This window comes from Paramisgurnus dabryanus, chromosome 4, assembly GCF_030506205.2.
Source record: "Paramisgurnus dabryanus chromosome 4, PD_genome_1.1, whole genome shotgun sequence".
In the NCBI taxonomy this organism is placed as follows: Eukaryota; Metazoa; Chordata; class Actinopteri; order Cypriniformes; family Cobitidae; genus Paramisgurnus; species Paramisgurnus dabryanus.
In genome coordinates this window covers 33,727,587-33,747,697 of record NC_133340.1, presented here as the reverse complement: position 1 = coordinate 33,747,697, position 20,111 = coordinate 33,727,587, and the positions used below count along the sequence as shown (strand labels likewise).

The 20,111-nt window shown below is 37.6% G+C and overlaps 2 protein-coding genes across 2 annotated transcripts; one reads left to right on the top strand and one right to left on the bottom strand.

Annotated features, from left to right (window-relative positions):
• Positions 1-691: 691 nt before the first annotated feature.
• Positions 692-4,201, bottom strand: actb1 (actin, beta 1). Its single transcript, XM_065254272.1, has 6 exons — positions 4,084-4,201; positions 2,919-3,043; positions 2,455-2,694; positions 1,693-2,131; positions 1,410-1,591; positions 692-1,328 (listed from the first exon to the last, which is right to left on the bottom strand). Exons 2-6 carry the CDS (start codon positions 3,039-3,041, stop codon positions 1,185-1,187), a joined length of 1,128 nt encoding a protein of 375 aa, XP_065110344.1. The 5' UTR covers positions 3,042-3,043; positions 4,084-4,201; the 3' UTR covers positions 692-1,184.
• Positions 4,202-11,748: 7,547 nt separating this feature from the next.
• fscn1b (fascin actin-bundling protein 1b) lies at positions 11,749-18,152 on the top strand. The gene is made up of 5 exons (XM_065254270.2): positions 11,749-12,673; positions 13,103-13,259; positions 14,209-14,330; positions 16,510-16,680; positions 16,944-18,152. Exons 1-5 carry the CDS (start codon positions 11,848-11,850, stop codon positions 17,147-17,149), a joined length of 1,482 nt encoding a protein of 493 aa, XP_065110342.1. The 5' UTR covers positions 11,749-11,847; the 3' UTR covers positions 17,150-18,152.
• The last annotated feature ends 1,959 nt before the right edge of the window (positions 18,153-20,111 follow it).

The window sequence follows — 20,111 nt, the reverse complement described above, 5'->3', positions numbered from 1 at the left end:
GTACATTAGCTATATAGCCTGTGATTTAGAATTGCAAACTATTTATTGGAAACCTCATAGATGTCCCACATAAACACCATTTCTGGTAGAATGTTCCCCCACAAGCAAACTTGTAACAATAGGAACTGTCAAAAAGGAATCCATTTTAGTATATACAGATTTTTTATTTTTGGGAGATAATTTTACTAAAATATGACCATGTCTGTGAAACTAAGGCTTTAGTTTAAATTTGAGAGATTAGGAGCATGAAAGTGATTTTAATCTGAGACATAACCTTAAGTCAGTTTTAAAGATATCCAGGTTATTTTTCAATGGGATTTTATATTATGTAGTATGATTATGTAAAAATAATTAACCCTTAGTAGAGGTCTCAAGGTTAAGGTCACAAATAGTAGCTGTGGTAGTGTTAATTTACTATAAACAAAGACCAGTAGAGGAAAATGCAGATACCATAACAAACAATCACATTGAAATTTTATATTTTCATAGTTTATTAATACAAATCATACAGTTCTGAAACAGGAACATTGCTGAAGTTTTTATGTTTATGACATATGCAAATATACTCAATGATTTAGCTACCCAAATTCCTAAAGCCCTTTGCTAAGGTAGTCACTCCACTTCATTCAAAGCAGTTTCACTGCAGTCAATTTAACCCCTCAGCCCAACCCCAAAAAGACAGTAGTCAGTGTGTGGTTTTTCATGTGCACGTTTTATTTGGGTTCACTTGTCAGTGTACAGAAACACCCTGGCTTACATAGGCAAGGGATACCCCTCATTCACATAGCCTAGGGGACTCCTGCAAGATCTTCACTAAAAGGTAAAGCTTTCCCCATCATTGCAACAATAACAAACTGGGCCAAGATTAAGGCTGAAGTACAAAAAAGAAAAAACAAATGTATCGAGTACATAACTTACATAAACACTATAACAAGTCATGTAAGCCCACTGTGACGAGGGCAAAGTGGCAGACGCTCTGGAATGACTAAAAGAAGAAATGTACATTGAAGTCCTCTCGGGGAAAGCTCATCCTCCTGTAAGACAACTACCTCCCTTTCCAGTTTCCGCATCCTAAGTCAATGCGTCAGAGCAAAAGCCATGCTGATGTCATCTTTTCCGAGAGGTTTAGGTTGGTCGTTTGTTTAAATCCTGCTGCATGGCCAGGTATGGTGGTAAGAGTTCGTTTAGAAGCACTTCCTGTGGACGATGGATGGGCCGGACTCATCGTACTCCTGCTTGCTGATCCACATCTGCTGGAAGGTGGAGAGGGAAGCCAGGATAGAGCCACCAATCCAGACGGAGTATTTACGCTCAGGGGGAGCAATGATCTGCAAGAGAACAAGACGTTAGCACACAAAATCAAATAAATGCAACTGCATGTATACTGTGCAACCGCTATGGGCATTCACCTTGATCTTCATGGTGGAGGGAGCCAGGGAAGTGATCTCCTTCTGCATACGATCAGCAATGCCAGGGTACATGGTGGTACCACCAGACAGCACTGTGTTGGCATACAGATCCTTACGGATGTCCACATCACACTTCATGATTGAGTTGAAGGTGGTTTCGTGGATACCGCAAGACTCCATACCTACAAGAAGGGACAATTAATTTAGTATGCGTCTGACAAAAGTGCAGGAATCTGCTAAAAAGAAAGCACTTAAAAATATGTGCATTAACAAGAAAACCCACCCAGGAAGGAAGGCTGGAAGAGAGCCTCAGGGCAACGGAAACGCTCATTGCCAATGGTGATGACCTGTCCGTCAGGAAGCTCGTAGCTCTTCTCCAGGGATGAAGAGGAGGCAGCGGTACCCATCTCCTGCTCGAAGTCCAGGGCAACATAGCACAGCTTCTCCTTGATGTCACGGACAATTTCTCTCTCAGCTGTGGTGGTGAAGCTGTAGCCACGCTCGGTCAAGATCTTCATCAGGTAGTCTGTCAGGTCACGACCAGCCAGATCCAGACGCAGGATGGCGTGGGGAAGAGCATAACCCTCGTAGATGGGCACGGTGTGGGTAACACCATCACCAGAGTCCATCACGATACCGGTAGTACGACCAGAAGCGTACAGAGAGAGCACAGCCTGGATGGCCACGTACATGGCAGGGGTGTTGAAGGTCTCGAACATGATCTGCATGAAGAGAATCAGTTTCCAGTTAGTTAAACACGCTTTTGAAGTGGTCACTAAATCAATCAACACACGTGTGGTTAAAAGGAGAAAAACTGTGCAAGCAGGTCTCCTTAACACACCATGCTAAAAACTTTAAACCAGTGTTAAAAGAGCTGCCATGCAGGAAAATAAAGTAGAAAGGATGAACCTTTTGAACCTCTTAACAGGAAATCAAGGTAGAAAACAGAGAGCCTGAGAGGAAAATGTATAGGAAGGAAATGAACAAAGGGAAAAAAAGTGGAACAGAATGGTATAATCATAACTAGAGAAATGTGAAGTCACACCTGTGTCATCTTCTCTCTGTTGGCTTTGGGATTAAGGGGGGCTTCTGTCAGCAGGACAGGGTGCTCCTCGGGGGCAACACGCAGCTCGTTGTAGAAGGTGTGATGCCAGATCTTCTCCATGTCATCCCAGTTGGTCACAATACCGTGCTCAATGGGATACTTGAGGGTCAGGATACCTCTCTTGCTCTGTGCCTCATCTCCAACATAGGAATCCTTCTGTCCCATACCAACCATCACTCCCTGGAAAAGATAGATACAATTAGGCACCCACTCACAGCACAAGAAATTAAAGTAACTCCTAAAAAAGATTACTAAATGGCATTAAAAGCATAGCTTAAACCTAAATCATACAAGCAAAATAAGTGGTTTGGAATTTTACTATTATTATTATAAAAGTACCACTTAAATTGCATAAAACTTTTAGATATTCAAAAATTTTAATTCTGTAAAAAACCTGATCATACCTGATGTCTGGGTCTGCCAACAATGGAGGGGAACACAGCACGAGGGGCGTCATCTCCAGCGAAACCGGCTTTGCACATACCGGAGCCGTTATCAACGACGAGGGCGGCGATATCATCATCCATGGCTGTAAAGCGAATAAAATCGTTAAATTGATGGTAATCTCCCTCCTTGAGTGTTGCAAGACTACAAACGCACTTCTGTAGTGTCACGGTCTGCCAGTAGGCGGCGCAAAAGCGCAACCGAGCGATCTGAGACAAAGGAAGTAGTCAGGGAGACTCAGTATTGCCTTATATGGCAATAAGTACGAAAGGCTCAATGCCGCCGATTCAGCGCGTGGACTCAGCCCAACAGACACGACCACTCCCTATTTCAAAGGCCGAGATATGCGCGTTACAAAACTACCTTCCCTATGACCAAACAAATCGCAAAATTTAACCCTTATTTAGCCTTAATGCTAGAGTAAATGAAATAATGTGAGCAAATGCACTTAGTATGCGAAGTACAAAAGCAGAAAGTATGAATGACCCCTCGAGTGTCTGACGCATATTTTTCACTGTTGCAATAAAGCCCTTCCCTACTGAAAAATCCAGCTAAGACCAGCATGGCCTCCCAGCTTGGTTTTAGCTGGTATTGCTCCTCAAAATAATCTTAACAATTGCAATGTTTAGTACCGTAATACATTTAACATTTTACACGTTAAGGATAACTTCAATAGGCTGTGAAGGGCAGAGACGCCGGTTAGTGTGGTACGTTAGTAACCACACCCACAATTCATAATGCCAGGAGCCATTGAGACGCTTAATATTTTAAATATCCATTTAAATAAAAATAACAAACACATTAACTCGAAATAATTACAAATGCCACAAACTACTAGTTGTTAAATCGCATTTCGTTTCAAAGCTGTACAAGTTAATTCAATACAACAGCTGATAGGAAGTTATTTTAAAAGCATATTAATAACCAAACGTGTATTAAATGCATGATTTAAATCTTAACAAGTACTATTAAAACTTAGCATCACCAGAAATTAAACAAAATCACAAGAATCAAAATGTACGCATGTTAAGTTTGTGTAAAATAAACTTGTATATCAAAATAAACATTTCCTCTATTGTAGAGTAGAAATATTACTCATTGTATAGCTGATAAATTGATTCTCACCTGTGATTTAGTAGGTTATTGTGAACAAGGAAAGGAAAGCTCTTCTCAGCGTGCACTGAAAACTCACAATACCGAGCGTGAGGCGGGTCACTATTTTTATACCCGGTGCGGCGGTCGACTCCTTCCATATAAGGTAAACTTTCGGCATCGAGCGATGTGATTGGCCAGTCGTCGTCCACTTGGCGAGTTACAAGCTTATTGCCTGAAATTCAAGTTTCGAGTTGAAATAACGTATGACAGGGTCAATCGAACAGGCAATATTAAAAGATAAATGAATAACTGAGCAGTCGATTTTACACAGCACAGTACTATATTTCCTTGCATTTAGGATATTTCACTAACTGGGAACAGGGCACAGTTCAGTTATCATTCGTAAGCTAAGGAGTGTGAAATACTCAGTTGACTTTGTTTTAGGTTATCAGTATCATTTAGCGATTGTATAACTAACCAAACTAACAGTAATCGAAGGTTAAAGTGCATTTCTGTACTTTCTTATTCAGGTTACAGACGTGGTAAACAATGACAACATGTTGCCTTATTTTACAGTGATATAGAAACATCTGAACTATTTAAAGTATTTACTATAATCGATCATTCTACCTGCATGTCTACGTAAAATTTGTAATATTAATAACGTAACACTGACGCAAATATTTTTAGAGGATTGAGCTGGTCAATGATCTATGGTTATTTTGCATGCTACCTTACAAGTGATTCATTAAGATTTAATAAATAAAATATACTTTTAGATCGCCTATGCATATATGACTTAATTTGGACATTTATTACAGTTTAAGGTTCAACGAACTGGGTGGGCGTAGCACTATGCGGATGTCTCAGTGCAGGAATGAATGAGACATGCACGATGCATTGTCAGGTCGTTTTCATCTGGATGCATCATTATCCATTATTGTACTCGATATTGTGTTTATTATTGGCATTATACCGGTTATCGATATGACAGTAAAGCTGCTGGACACAAAAGAACTGCCTGAACTGCCTGGACTTGCTTGCTAAGGACCACTTCCGGTGAACCCGGCTTTGCGTATTACGTCATAGCTGATTACGTTTTACACAATACACATCCTTTGCCCTGCTGCATGCACTGCGGCTTTAGATAGATATAAAAAAATGTTATTTCGCATTTACTTTGTGACATTTTTTTATATTGTTACACATTGCATTGTAGGAATGCAATTACAAAATACCGTGACTACAATTTAAAGGATATAACTTAGTAAAGGCTACTACTGACATAAAAACAAAGACAACTTTTTTTTACACAATAGATTCCATATTTATTTTTTGTTATTTTTACTAAAAACTATGATTATACCATGGGGAGCTGTTATAAAGGCGTGGTGATAGGGCTAATCCTTAATAAATGTAAAGCCTGGTTGTCAAAAGCAGCAATAATCCCTGCACATGACATGCAGAAACAGGTCTTGGTTGAATACAGCTAAAACTAAAAAAAAAAAGTTTTTAAAGTAATTTGCTATTCATAAGTTGGTCATCAAGCAACACATCTTCACAATATTCATATATGTGTCCAGATTCCCAACTTTTACATTTGGTCAGCCTATACTGAATTTGTGATAATATCATTATATTGGTATGTTGCCACAGTGCAGTGATTGGTCAACAGACTTTATCTGATTGATGTATTATGTGTTGTCAAGAATGATCCTCCTAACTGCAATGACATCCAATTCGTCCCCCCACCTCCCAAAATACACTGACAATGGCAAGCACGTGCCTAGGCATGCAACATCATTTATAGTGAATTTTGTCCATATGGACTATTTCCCACAGTGTACATGTGACACAACCATGTATTTTTTATATAAACAGCTTCTTTTCATATCTGAAACTCAGCGAGTCATTGATAATAGATAACTGTAGTCACAGAGGTTAATGAGTCATAGTTACACCTCATTACCACACAATTTAACAAATTTACTATGATCCATTACACATTCCTAGCATACAGCATGGGTATGGCATTTTTATCTTATTTTCTGGGTGTGTATGAGTGAGTATCTGCTGTATTTGGGGGGAGGGGTTCCTTTGTTATTATAAATAAGATTCGCATATGGTGTTATGTTTATCAGTTTTGGTTTTCATCATGTTTCTTTCATCAGCAGATGTCCAAAGACCTTATAAGGATGTTTCAAACAAAAAGAGGAAGAGGAAAAGCGACAAGTCTCACAGCCACGGCACAATGTGACAAATCTGAGAGGAAGTCTTACTTGTGTAAGCAGAATGGAGCTTAGTGCACTTTGAAATATTACAAACACATTAACTTTGGTGGTAGACTTCTAACTCATTCACTTTTTAATTCATTAATTATCTAAAGGATAAATATACACAGACAAAAAAAACAATAAACTAACTTTTCCTCTATATAGCCATATATGGGAGAAAATATACAGTAGCTGCCTCATTTTAATGAAATTAGAGCTTTGTGTTGTGTCTTGTTAACAGGGACACTTTATTCAGAGGCTGTGCCCCTTTAAGAGATATTCAGCCCATCTCCTTATATGGAAATCTTTGGGTGCGTCACGTGGTGCTTTGGACCGCTTAAGCTGTGTCATGTGACTCATATAGCGGAAATTAGTGAGTGAGTGGTTGAGTGATTGAAAATATCTCTCTCTCTCTCTCTTTCTCTCCGTTGTATATTTTTCAGTAAGTTTCTCTTTCGTTATTGTTATATTATTTAACCATTTTGTAATATAGAATGACACTATATACACATATTACATACAGAACCACTCTCTCTTATTGTTCTACTGATATACTGTCTCCACCCATCAGACCTAAAGGACCCTATAAGGAAACAGAGACAGGTAGTACACTCATATGCAAAAACCTGATAAGATTGACTGATGGATACTCCTCACTCTGAACAACAGCAACAGGTAGACTCCTAATATGGAAATATAAGCAAAATGGCTGAGTTTGACTTAGGGCAATTCAGATTGACTTTGTAAGGTAAACTAACTATATAATGCAATGTAAGCTATAATGTATTTCCAATACAGCTCTATTAAAGCTTTCAGAGTTGGGTTGAATCAAACTTTACATTCCCTAACTTGGCTACATTTTGACAATGTAGGCTAACTTAAAATAATAAGAAATGCTCATTATGCAACACAATGTACGCATTATGCACCAGGTGAGCTCTCTGTTTTTAGCATACTAAATAAGGAAAGGCGGGTGGATCCTTACTTGGATGCCATGTCAGGAATGTATATGTGTTGGAACACGCACAAACACACATTTATAAGGATAGCTCTTTACCTTGCACGCTTGAACATAATCTTAAAATCTGATTTGAACTTATATGAAATATAAGTTTTTATTTTATCTAGAGCAGGTGTTTTATAACTTTATGATTTCAAGGACCCCCAAACAGCAGCTTTACAAGTAATCCTGCCTTATAAACCCCAATATGTGAGATAAAGGCGACTGTTATAACACACACACACACTAAAATGTATGTAGCAAGAAATGAGAAATAAACTATTAAAAATAAAAATCTTCACTTTTCTGGGGACCCCCTACCTTATAGAGGCCCCCTGGGTCTCCCCGTACCCTGAAAACCGCTGTTCTTGAGGAGAATTGTGTTTAACTTATACAGGATCATCAGCAGAGAGAGCTGTTGAGTCTGAGAGGAAAAATCTGATATAATTCAAGATTTATGCAAAATAAATGTGACCTTTATGACACAACGATGGATTCGGTTCCACTACTGAACTACAGGGTGAAACAGTCCAGGCACATTTCTGACCTTCAGATCAAACATCCCTGCATGGAAACTCACTTAACACTTAGGCCAGAAGCTCAAGAATACACCACATTGTTTATAGTGGGCGGGGCTCGTGACTGCTCATCCGAGGGGCGCAAATTCAAAATATGTGCCGGGGTGTCATGTGTGTTGCTCGTGTTTTCAAAATATGTGTTTGTTTCATCATGTGAACCGTGTGCATCAAGTGTTTTGTCAAAATAAGGGCCTGCTGCACACATGTCAAAATCGTTTATGATAAAAAAGACGCTCACATTTACAAAATACACGCAAGACACTCCCTTAACAGTAAACTCTGATTATGCATAAGATTATGTAAGTATCTGACAAACACTAGCGTCTCTTTTATCATAAACCATTTAGACGCATCTGCAGCAGGCACTTATTTTGACAAGAAATGTGATGCACATGGTTCACATGACGCGCAGAAAACATATTTTAAAATTACGAACCACACACATGAAATGCTATAGACATGTTGTGACGAACTTCGCATCGAGCGTCCTCGAAAAAAGAAGTCACCGGCCGCCACTGATTGTTTCTATAAAGAGAGCAAATTTAAGAGAAAAGGGAAATCTGGCTTGCAGCATTTTACTAAATGATCCTTTTGGTTGACTCTTGTAGATGAAGCTCATCAATTCAACACATTGTCCATTACTTACGATTCATTAGACAATGGTTTAAGGCGCGTTTAGTCAAATCTTTTTTTGAACTTATTTTGACAGAATCTAAATGCAAATGTACAGTATAGCTTTGGGCTGCGTAAGTATTTGGTTCATTAAGATAATAATGGAGATTTGATTGGTGTTATGTATATAAAGGCAACATTAACTGTTTTTTAAATTACTTATGGAAGGCTGTGTCATCTTGGGGCAAATGACTATGTAAAGTGTAATGCTTTGCTTTAATAAATTTTAGTGCAACTTGTGCTTTCCTCACAGTTCACTAAGATTGTCATTCTTTATCCTCACAAGAAGAAAGGCACTGCAAACTGGTGACCCAGGACCACAAAAGGGGTCATTTTTTATTGAGATTTATACATCATATGACAATATTTGGGAGAGATACAACTTACCTCAACCTCAGCACTTCAACCTCTGCGTGCAGTAACATCATGACTCCTGACTTCTCCCCCCTCCCATCAATATTACTGCGCCCAAGGTCGAAGTGCTGCAAACTAAAAACTTTTAAAATCCCCATGTTTTATTTTGTGCCACCATACTTACTCGTGTAACTACTCATGTAACAGTCTTTAAATAGGGAAAACATGAAAGTTTTTGGTGACTTCTAAATTCATCCCTGTTTGGATCCTAAGGAATGAATGGGGCTAGGCTAAATGCTAACACATTCACAATGCGCTGTACAAAGGTTAAGTGCACACATTGATAAAAGAGAGGTATGTATTAATTTGTCTAAGTTGAGGTAAGAACACAGTAAAATGTTAAAAAGCTGTGGTGTTTTCCTTTGAAGCTGTCTAAATGAAGTCCTTAGCAAATGCACCACTCACAAAAATAATGTTTTTATATATTTATGGTAGGAAATTTACTAAATATCTTTAAAAAGATCTTTACTATCCTAATGATTTTTGGGATAAATGAATAATCAATCATTTTGACCCATCAAATCTATTTTTGGCTTTTGCTACAAATATACCTGTGCATCTTAAGACTTTAAGGTTTTTTTTTTTTTTTTTTTTTAGATATATTTTGGGCCATTTTTGCCTTTATTGGATAGTAATTTAGGAGACGACAGGAAAGTATAGGGTGAAGAGAGGGGTATGGGATTGGCAAAGGACCTCGAGTCGGGATTCGAACTCGGGTCGCCAGAAGTGCGTCTGCACCATATGTCGGAGCACCGTCCACTACACCATCGGCTCCGACAGACTTTAAGGTTTTGTGGTCAAGGGTCACATATATATTATACTTTATTCAAAATGTTTACTATACCCATTCACCTAATCTTTATTGTTTCAGGATCTGAATTAATTGGCGGAATTATCAAGGGCAAAAGAAAATACAGATCCGTGAAGATGGGAAAACGTTTTTAATCAATAAAAATTAGAGAAAAAATACAGAAAACTAATTTATACATCAATAAGATTTTTTTGATAGGATACATTGGTGTTAGCTCAAATAAGCCAAAATAAAGTAATAAGTATAAGTATCAAGTTGAGTGTATAATTTTTTTATTTTGAAATAGGCATTGTAATTTGCTGTTTTTTAGACTAAACATATTAAGTACATAAACATATTGCATAACCTATTTGTCTTTTGCAGGCAGCAATGTCTGTGACTTTATTTGCATACTACACTGTTATCTTTTCTATGGAGTTGTGTATTGTATGTGTAGTAGTACATCTTTGTTTTTTATGAGTCAGAGACACCAAATTGTGACCATGGACCACAGTCATCCGGGTCAATTTTTTAAATGTAATTTATACATCATCTGAAAGCTGAGTAAAAAAGATTTCTATTGATGTATGGTTTGTTAAGACAACTATTTGAAGATATACAACTATTTGAAATCTTAGGGTGCAAAAAATTTCCTGTAAAGTTGTCCAAATAAAGTCAGCAAATGCATCCACTCACAAAAATAAAGTTTTGCTATATTTAAATAGGAAATTTACAAAATGTCTTCATGGAACATGATCTTTACTATCCTAATGATTTTTGGCATAAAAGAAAAATCTATAATTTTGACCCATTAAAATTATTTTATTTGCTACAAATGTGCTACTTATGACTGGTTTGGTGGTCCAGGGTCACAAATGTGATTTATCAAAATAAATATAAACACATCAATAATAAACATGGTGTTTGTAAACACATGTGGAGAAATGGAGATCACATAATGGAGAGATTTATTTAAACAATCAGCGTAGAAGACTCATTCAGTATCCTGGCCTTTAGAAGAGGAAGAGGAAAGCTGTTGTTTGCCCTGAAAATAACCTTTGCAACTTCCTGCTTCCTTCATCCTTTCTTAATTTCAGCTAAACAGACAAACTGTTTTGGTTTACCTATATTATAAATATTTTCCTCAGCCTTTTTTAAAGTTATAAATAAAGAGAGTTATAGCCGTTCTGCAAGTACTGATTCATCACATACACTTTTAAAAATAAAGGTGCTTAGTTCACCCAAAAAATAAATTTCTGTCATATTTTTTCATTCTCATGTTGTTCTAAACCTGTATGAATTGATGAAAACAAAAGCATATATTTTGATAAATGATAATAAGCACACAGGTGATCCATTGACGTGCACGGGGAAAACAACATGAGGATGAGAAAATAATGACAATTTTGGGGTGAACTATCTCTTAAAAAGGTTCTTCATAGCAAAAAACGATTTTTGGTTCTCCAAAGAACCTTTCAGTTAAAGATTCTTAAAAAGCCATTTCTTTCATACGTTTTCATAGTCTGAAGAACCTTTCAAAGGACCTTTTGTGCAACAGATGTAAACGATTATTTATTGAGCCATATAACCAGCCTATGTTTGGGACCTTTATTAGCCTATTTAAAGGTATCAGGTGCTTTGCCTTTCAGATCAGCTTCTTCCCATAGCAACAGTGGTTATGCTGATGTGAGTAACTGTAGTCTGCATTTCATTTTACTATGGTAAATTAAGTAGAACAGACAGGTAACCAGAACTGCTTTTAAGTGGAAAAATTTAATTAAAAAATTCAAAGAGGTTTACATATAGCCTAGGCTTTTTTCCCACCAGAACGCTCTCTCTCTCTTTCTCTCTCTTTCTCTCTCTCTCACTCTCTCTCTCTCTCTCTCTCTCTGTGCTCTCTCTCTCTGTGTGCTCTCTCTCTCTCTCTCTCTCTCTCTCTCTCTCTCTCTCTCTCTCTCTTTGCGTCTCGGTCTCTCTCTCACGCGCCATCCTGTATCACTTGACACACCCACCCAGAACCGTTCGTTACTGATTCCCACCGAACTGTAAAGCCCAAACAATAAAGCCATGTCTTCTGAAGGTTTAGGTGAAACCCTGGTGATCCGGTTCGGCCTCATAAATGCCGGTAACAAATATCTCACAGCGGAGACGTTCGGCTTTAAAATCAACGCCTCTGCATCCTCCATGAAGAAAAAGCAGGTGTGGACCCTCGAACAGTCTGGGGATCACGGAGACTCCAATGCAGTGTTCATCAAAAGCCACCTGGGTCGATTTCTCGCCACCGACAAGGACGGCAACGTGACCGCAGACAGCGAGCATCCCGACCCGGATTGTCGGTTCCTAGTCATCGCTCACGACGACGGCCGGTGGTCCCTGCAGTCCGAGCCCCACGCGCGGTACCTAGGCGGGACCGAGGACCGAATCTCGTGCTTTGCGCAGAGCATCACGCCCGCGGAAAAGTGGAACGTGCACCTGGCGGTCCATCCTCAGGTGAACATCTACAGCGTCGCGCGCAAACGGTACGCGCATCTGTCCGAGCGCAACGAGCTCTCCGTGGACCGGGACGTACCGTGGGGCGTGGATTCGCTCCTCACGCTCGTGTACCTGGATCACCGGTACCATCTGCAGACCGCCGACAACCGCTTTCTGTCGTGCAGCGGTGCCCTGGTTGGCAAACCGGACACCGTGACCGGTTTTACGCTTGAGTTTCGGGCGGGTAAGGTCGCTTTCCGCGATGCCACGGGAAAATACATCGCGCCCACTGGACCCACCGGGACCATGAAGTCCGGCAAGAGCGCGCGTGTCGGCAAAGACGAGCTTTTTGTCCTCGAGCAAAGTCACGGGCAAGTGGTGCTGACAGCCAGCAATGAGAGAAACATTTCCATGCGTCAGGGTATGAATGGATTTAACAAACATTTGTATCTTTTTAAATTATAAATGATGTCTTAATTTATATTAAAACACACATGCATATGCAGAATTTTTAAATAGCCCACGTAGTGATATTAAAATAGGCCTACATGCACGTGTCGTGCATCCTTATTGAATAAGTCATAAGTTTGTAAGTTTTCAGTCCTAATGCAGAACAGATTTTCATTTTTTCCTTTTCCTTTTTTTTTTTTTGAATAAACAAAATTTCCTTCAGTCCTTAACTTTTGTTTCGTATTCTGCTGTTGGCCCATTACAGAATAGCCACATGTATTTCAAAAACGTATGTGGTCCGTGAAACATCTGGTTTCATGTGGCTTTTCTTTGAAAACTGAGTAACTACAGTGTTACAGTGTGTAAGATGAAAGCACTTTCTGTTTGAATGGTGTTTTAGGGGTTGATTTATCAGCCAATCAGGATGAGGAGTCAGACCTGGAGGTGTTTCAGATGGAGATGGATAGCCAGACAAAGCATTGTTCCTTCCGATCTTGCAATGGGAAGTATTGGAGCCTCACCCCTAGTGGAGCTATCCAGTGTACTGCCTCCACCAAGTAAGAGAGGCTAAATATGCTTTTTAAACAGTTCACCACAAAATATAAATCTATGCATAATTCATAATGTATTCTAAATATTGAAATGACATCATGATTTTTGCAGTTTTTATGATTTGTGGTGGGATGCAGAGAAAACTGGCATGGGATATCCTAAAATTTGGAAGATTATATCAGTACGTTCCTGTCAAACTTTAGTAACTTATTTTGTATACTTTCAAACGACTGAATATTTACATTTATTTACTTAGCACATGCTTTTTTGATTTCATTTTCGTCTAAAATATGTGCCCCAACATTGAAAACATAAGTCATAAAATCATAAAAAAATTACATAAAAATCATCCTAAATAAAAATAACATTCTGTGAAAAATATAACCTTGATATGTTAAATATTGACTGAGTAAGGTCATATTAAAGATTAAAATCAATGGATGAAATCAAACTTTGATGCTCCTAAACTTATAATTAGATTATGATAATTTTAGCCTGGATTTCACAGGGTGAAAGCTAGCCATTTAAGTGTTGAAAAAACAGATAATACATCCTGTAACTAAGCCAAGGACATTAAAATAAATCAGTCAGAATATATCTGAAAGATACCTACTGCAGAAAGTATTTGTATGCATGTTTTACAAGGTTAAGTTCAAATAGTTTAGCACCCTAAAGATTGTGGGATCGAACTGGAAAAAATGCAGCATGTTAAGTTATATCAACTTGGTTTTGCAACCAACTATTTAAAATTTTGGCTTGTAACAAATTGACATAACTTATAAATTCAAGTCGAAATTGTTTAACTTAATTTTTTAAGGTAAAGTTACATAAACATATATGTTGATTTGACAATAATGCTGCACAGGGAACATACTGATAAAATGAACAGCTTGGAAGGCCGCTTTGGATAAAAGTGTCTGCTAGGTGTATAAATGCACAACTTTTTTAAACCAGGTCACCCAGCTGTTTCTTTGACCTTGAGTGGAAGGGGACAAAAGTTGCACTGAAGGCCATTAATGGGAAATACCTGGCAGCCAAGAAAAACGGACAGCTGGCAGCTGCTGTGGACACTGCAGGTTAGTGTTTGAGGCTTTGCTAAGCTTTCTCTATTTTTTTTTTATATTTGTTACAATCTTCTTGCCTTTAGGTTTCATATAAAATAGTTTTTTTCATTAAAGCATTAGGCAGAAAAAAACATAAAAATACTAAGTGGTTCTTTTGTATACACTGTTAATGTTATAGGTGCAATGTCGGACTAGAAGGATCTCTTGACCGAAATGCAATATAATAAACCAAACTCAAACAGTTATATCTTTAAATCTGAAAGTCATAGTGACATGGGGGATGGTTTATATCATTCATACTGGCAAGCAGCTTATGGAGTCTCATCATTGGCAGCTACCAAGCCACTATAGCAGGGGTGGGGAACCCTGGTCCTGGAGGGCCATTGTCCTACAGAGTTTAGTTCCAACCCTAAATAAACACACCTGAAAAATCTAATTAAAGCCTTCAGGATTACTTGGAAATGAAATTCAGGTGTGTTTGATTAGGGTTGGAACTAAACTCTGCAGGACAGTGGCCCTCCAGGACCCAGGGTTCCCCACTCCTGCACTATAGCAACCAAAGTCAGCTAAGCTAGCAACTGATTAACAAAGCCTATATCTCTGCATCAGAGCATTGTAGAGGCATGATGGGTGGGTCTTTTAATAATGCTAGCTTTATGTGTTAAATCATGTTAGCTTCATGTTAGTTTCATGTTAAAACAGGCCAACATTATGCTAACTATCATCTTGATAAATAACATTATGCTATCGTCATGGTAGCATCATGTTAGCTTAATGTTAAATCATACTAACATCATGCTAGCTTCAAGCAGAATCATGCTAATTTCAAGCTAAATCATGTTAGCTTCATGCTATATCATACAAGCATCATGCTAGCTTTAAGCTAAATTATGTTAGCTTCAAGCTAAACCATGCTAGCTTCAAGCTAAATCAAGCTAGCTTCAAGCTAAATCATGCTAGCCAAATGTTAAATTGTGCTAATCTCATGTTAAATCATGCTAGCTTTACGCTAAATAATGTTGGCTATGTTAGCATCATGTTAAATCTTCCTAGCATCATGTTAGCTTCATGTTAAATCGTGTTAACATCATATTAGCTTCATGTTAAATCATGTTAACTTTATGTTAAATCATACAAGCATCATGCTAGCTTCAAGATGAATCATGTTAATTTCAAGCTAAATCATGTTATCCTCATGCTAAATCATACTAGCATCATGTTAGCTTCAAGCTAAATTATGCTAGCTTCAAGCTAAATTATGCTAGCTTCAAGCTAAACCATGCTAGCTTCAAGCTTAATCATACTTGCATCATGCTAGATTCCAGCTAAATCATGCTAGCTTCAAGCTAAATCAAGCTAGCTTCAAGCTAAAGCATGCTAGCTTCATGCTAAATCATGCTAGCCAAATGTTAAATTGTGCTAATCTTATGTTAAATCATGCTAGCTTTACGCTAAATAATGTTGGCTATGTTAACATCATGTTAAATCCTCCTAGCATCATGTTAGCTTCATGTTAAATCGTGTTAACATCATATTAGCTTCATGTTAAATCATGTTAACTTTATGTTAAATCATACAAGCATCATGCTAGCTTCAAGATGAATCATGTTAATTTCAAGCTAAATGTTATCCTCATGCTAAATCATACTAGCATCATGTTAGCTTCAAGCTAAATTATGTTAGCTTCAAGCTTAACCATGCTAGCTTCAAGCTAAATCAAGCTAGCTTCAAGCTAAATCATGCTAGCTTGCTAAATCATGCTAGCCAAATGTTAAATTGTGCTAACCTCATAAATCATGCTAGCTTTACTATCAATAATGTTGGCTATGTTAGCATCATGTTAAATCTTCCTAGCATCATGTTAGCTTCATGTTAAATCATGCTAACATCCTGCTAGCTTTACGTTAAATAATGTTAACTTCATGTTAACATAATGTAATATCTTCCTAGCATCATGTTAGCTTCATGTTAAATCGTGTTAACATCATATTAGCTTCATGTTAAATCATGTTACCTTTATGTTAAATCATGCTAGCATCATGTTAAATCATATTAGCTTCATGCTAAATCTTGCTAGCTTCATGCTAAATAATGTTAACTTCATGCTAAATTGCCATTGTAGCAGCCCTCATAAACATTTTATAATGTGAAAATGAGCAATCAGATAAGCGGATCTGGTTTTCTTTTACAGGCGAGCAGGAGGAGTTTGTGTTGAAGCTCATTAACAGACCATTGATCGTATTGCGAGGTGAACACGGCTTCATAGGTTGTCGCAAACAAGGAACTGGGACCCTTGATTCCAATCGCTCATCTTATGACGTCTTCCAGTTGGAGTACAATAACAATGCTTACAGCCTAAGAGGTGAGTGAGACAATCCAGCTCTATAATGACTACATTCCCATAAAGTTGTTTTTACTGTCAGAAAAAATAGTCACAAGCGTCACTGGGGCAGTACCCTTTAAAGATGTACCATTTAGTTACAGAAATGGTACCACTATGCATCTCTGTGGTACTTATATAAACTCCATAGGTGCAAATGTGCACTTTTTTAAAGGGTGTCGCCCCCAATAGTGACTGCAAGGGACCAATTTTTTAAACTATTTTTCTTTTATTCCCCTCCTCAGACTCAGTTGGAAAGTATTGGACAGTGGAGGCAGACGGTTCTGTGGTTAGCAGCAGTGACGCGCCCATCTTCTTCCACTTTGAGTTCTGCGATTATAATAAAGTAGCCATTAAGACAAAGGATGGCAAGTATCTTAAGGGAGATCACGCTGGGGTGTTAAAAGCCAGTGGTCAGCGCATCGCAGACGCCACATTGTGGGAATACTGAGTATACAGCGTAACACCTTTTACATCCACACATACTAAATAAACAACGTGTGTCTGTAAACTATCTTTAAACGTAAGCAAAAAGCATCGTCTGCGGCATAAGCACAAGATAATAACATGCATTGTATAGCACACAACACCCTTAAGCATCTCTGAATAATCTAATGGTTCAAAAACACATAGTTGAGTTAAGAAAGAGATGTTTTGCACAAAATGCACAAAGACTTAAGAGAAGCACAAATGAATATTAAGGATATAAACTGGATTATTGTTGGATAAACTTGATAGACACATCGACGTCCAAATGGATGTCCCGGTTGTCTCAATGATTTGATAACGTGTAGTAATATTAATGGGGTAAAATACAACTCACAGGCATCTAAGATGTTTTCTTTTTTCTGATTTTAATAGTTCTTACTAAGAAATCGGTAGTGTTACATAATATCCAATCATTTGTTTATGCTAAAAAAGCACACTGACGTATCTGTCACAAGCTGAGCCCTCGAGTTATAGAGTTTGTTCCTAGTGATGATCCAAAAACAGTTTTAGATTGAACTGTGCTTCTGTAATGAGGCCAAGGTTTTAAATAGCAGCTCTGTGTTAAAAATTCATTGTTCATATAAGAGAGGCTCTCATTTTCAAAGACATAAAAGTCTCTTTCACCCGCACACACATCCATACAAAGTGAGTCCAAAGCAAACTTGATTTGTTTGTCAAATTGTCATGTATCGTGTTTGCCATGTTTGGTTGTGCTTGGCAAGGACCAAATACAACCATTACAGAAATAACAGTGTTTTTAATGCAACTCTAGCTTAATATTCATGTGATTTGCACTTTTTCGGCTAAAGCTTTTTCATGTGAATGTGTTTTGAAGGAAAAGATGAAATATTGCTTGTGCCTTTTTTGAGTGGGATAATGCTTATTTAAAAGTCATTTGATTGTCATTATGTGCCATTTGCAACTGGACATCAAGAGAAAATGAATGAATAAAATGTTGTCAAATAGTAAAAGACTGGTTTCTTATGTAATCTTTTTATTTTTAGATGTAATTTGATCTCAATACAATAATAAAACCATCAGTTAGTGAGCCATGGAGATATGATTTATTGGGGGGGAGTGGCAATCTGGAGAGTCGGGACTTTTCCCGGTGGGCCAGTAGTGTTTGAGGCCGCGAGGGCCGGTCTGATAATAGCCGGGTTTTCAGTTTTTTGTCATGCACTCCCGCCACACATTATATTTATCACGCAGAAAAAAATATAATATATTTAATATGCTGCAGTGCCCAAAATGTATTTGGTCGCACCGCTCTGTCTATCATACCCATACAGTTCTAGTCGAGCGTGCCACTTAACAGCCAATCAAAAAAAAAGGAAGAGGCTACACAATAGCCAATCAGAAAATAGAACTGTTGTATCTGGGTAAGATTTAACGCAACAACCAATAAAAAAGCTGTTGGTCTACGTAATTTCCCGGTAGATTTTTGGTCCCACTCCGCCCCTGTAATTATTAGTCAGTGTTTGTTTTAATGTAACAAAAATTGTATGATGCTAATACAAATCTGCATTTTATATATGTAAACAACTTTTCATAACACTAACAGGATTGAAAATATTAAAATGAAAAAAGAACAGATGAATACAAAATGAATACCAAAGTTGTTACTGGGGCAGTACCTTTTTAAAAAGAATACTTTTGTACCTAAAAGGTGCATATTGGTACCTCAAAGGTACATATTAGGACGTTTTAAAAGGTCCCACCCCAGTAGTAAATTTAGTACACGTTTTTCTGAGAGAGTAGACAATGTAAATATTAATACAATATTCACTGTATTAATATTGAAGGGGTTGTACATTTAGGTCTTTTTTGGGTGGGTGGGGGTTAATAATCTACACCACTGGTTCATATCACATTTAGCTGACCTGCTGAAATTGATGATCAGTGTTTTCTTCCCTAAGTATAAAAAAATATTTTATCAGTAATATTAAATATTATATAGCGATACTTTTCGCTCTCTTTTGTTTTTTTACTTTAATTCTATTCTTTCTCTGTTTTGGTATATTAACTTTGTTTAATTCTCTTCATCCCAACCTTGCAGAATTTCTACAATTTCACATGGTGACAGTGACTGGCCGTAACTCAATAAGACTGCAATACATACACAGACACCCACTCTCTCACACACTTACACACTTATACACACAGAAACTAACATCTCACAGATGTGAATGTAACTGTGTGGCAGAGAAGCTGCTTTCTGACCTTATGGCAACAATTAAAAGGAGAAAATTACCATTTTACAAAAAATATTCAAACAAAGCAAGTTGAACTGAGAACTAAGGGTGTGAGAGATTAAAGCGAAGCTGATTTTATATCTTTAGGACATTTCAGGTACGGTATAACTGATATCCTCCTGTAGTATAGCCTTTGTGGGTTTTTTACACATGTGCATCCTATATAAAGTCAAGCACAGTAGAACAGTGGTTCCCAAACTTTTTCAGCGTGTGGCCCCCATTGTGTACAAAAATTTGTGGCAAAAAACATGGTAATAAAAAAAAATGAAATTATATAATAGTAGTGCTTTTGGTTAGTAGCCTTATTTTTTAAGGTTTAATTACACAGAATTCATGATAAATTAATATATTTCATAAAATGTCATAAAACTGGGGACCCCCTGGGACACCATCTCGCGGCCCCCAGTTTGAAAACCACTGCAGTAGAATACAATGCAGACACAATTGTAGTACCATGGTGTATATCAAAGTACTATGATATTGCCAACCAATATTATCAATGGTATATACACAGTTTTTTATTGGAAAGCTTGCTGTTAATGTCTCGGCGTTTAAGAGAGAGAAAGAGATGGAGAGATTCAACAGTTTGAAACATTTATTAGGAAATTATTACTGTCTATACTTTATAACAGGGCAATGGAAAAAAACAAAGGGTTATGAATATAAATCACA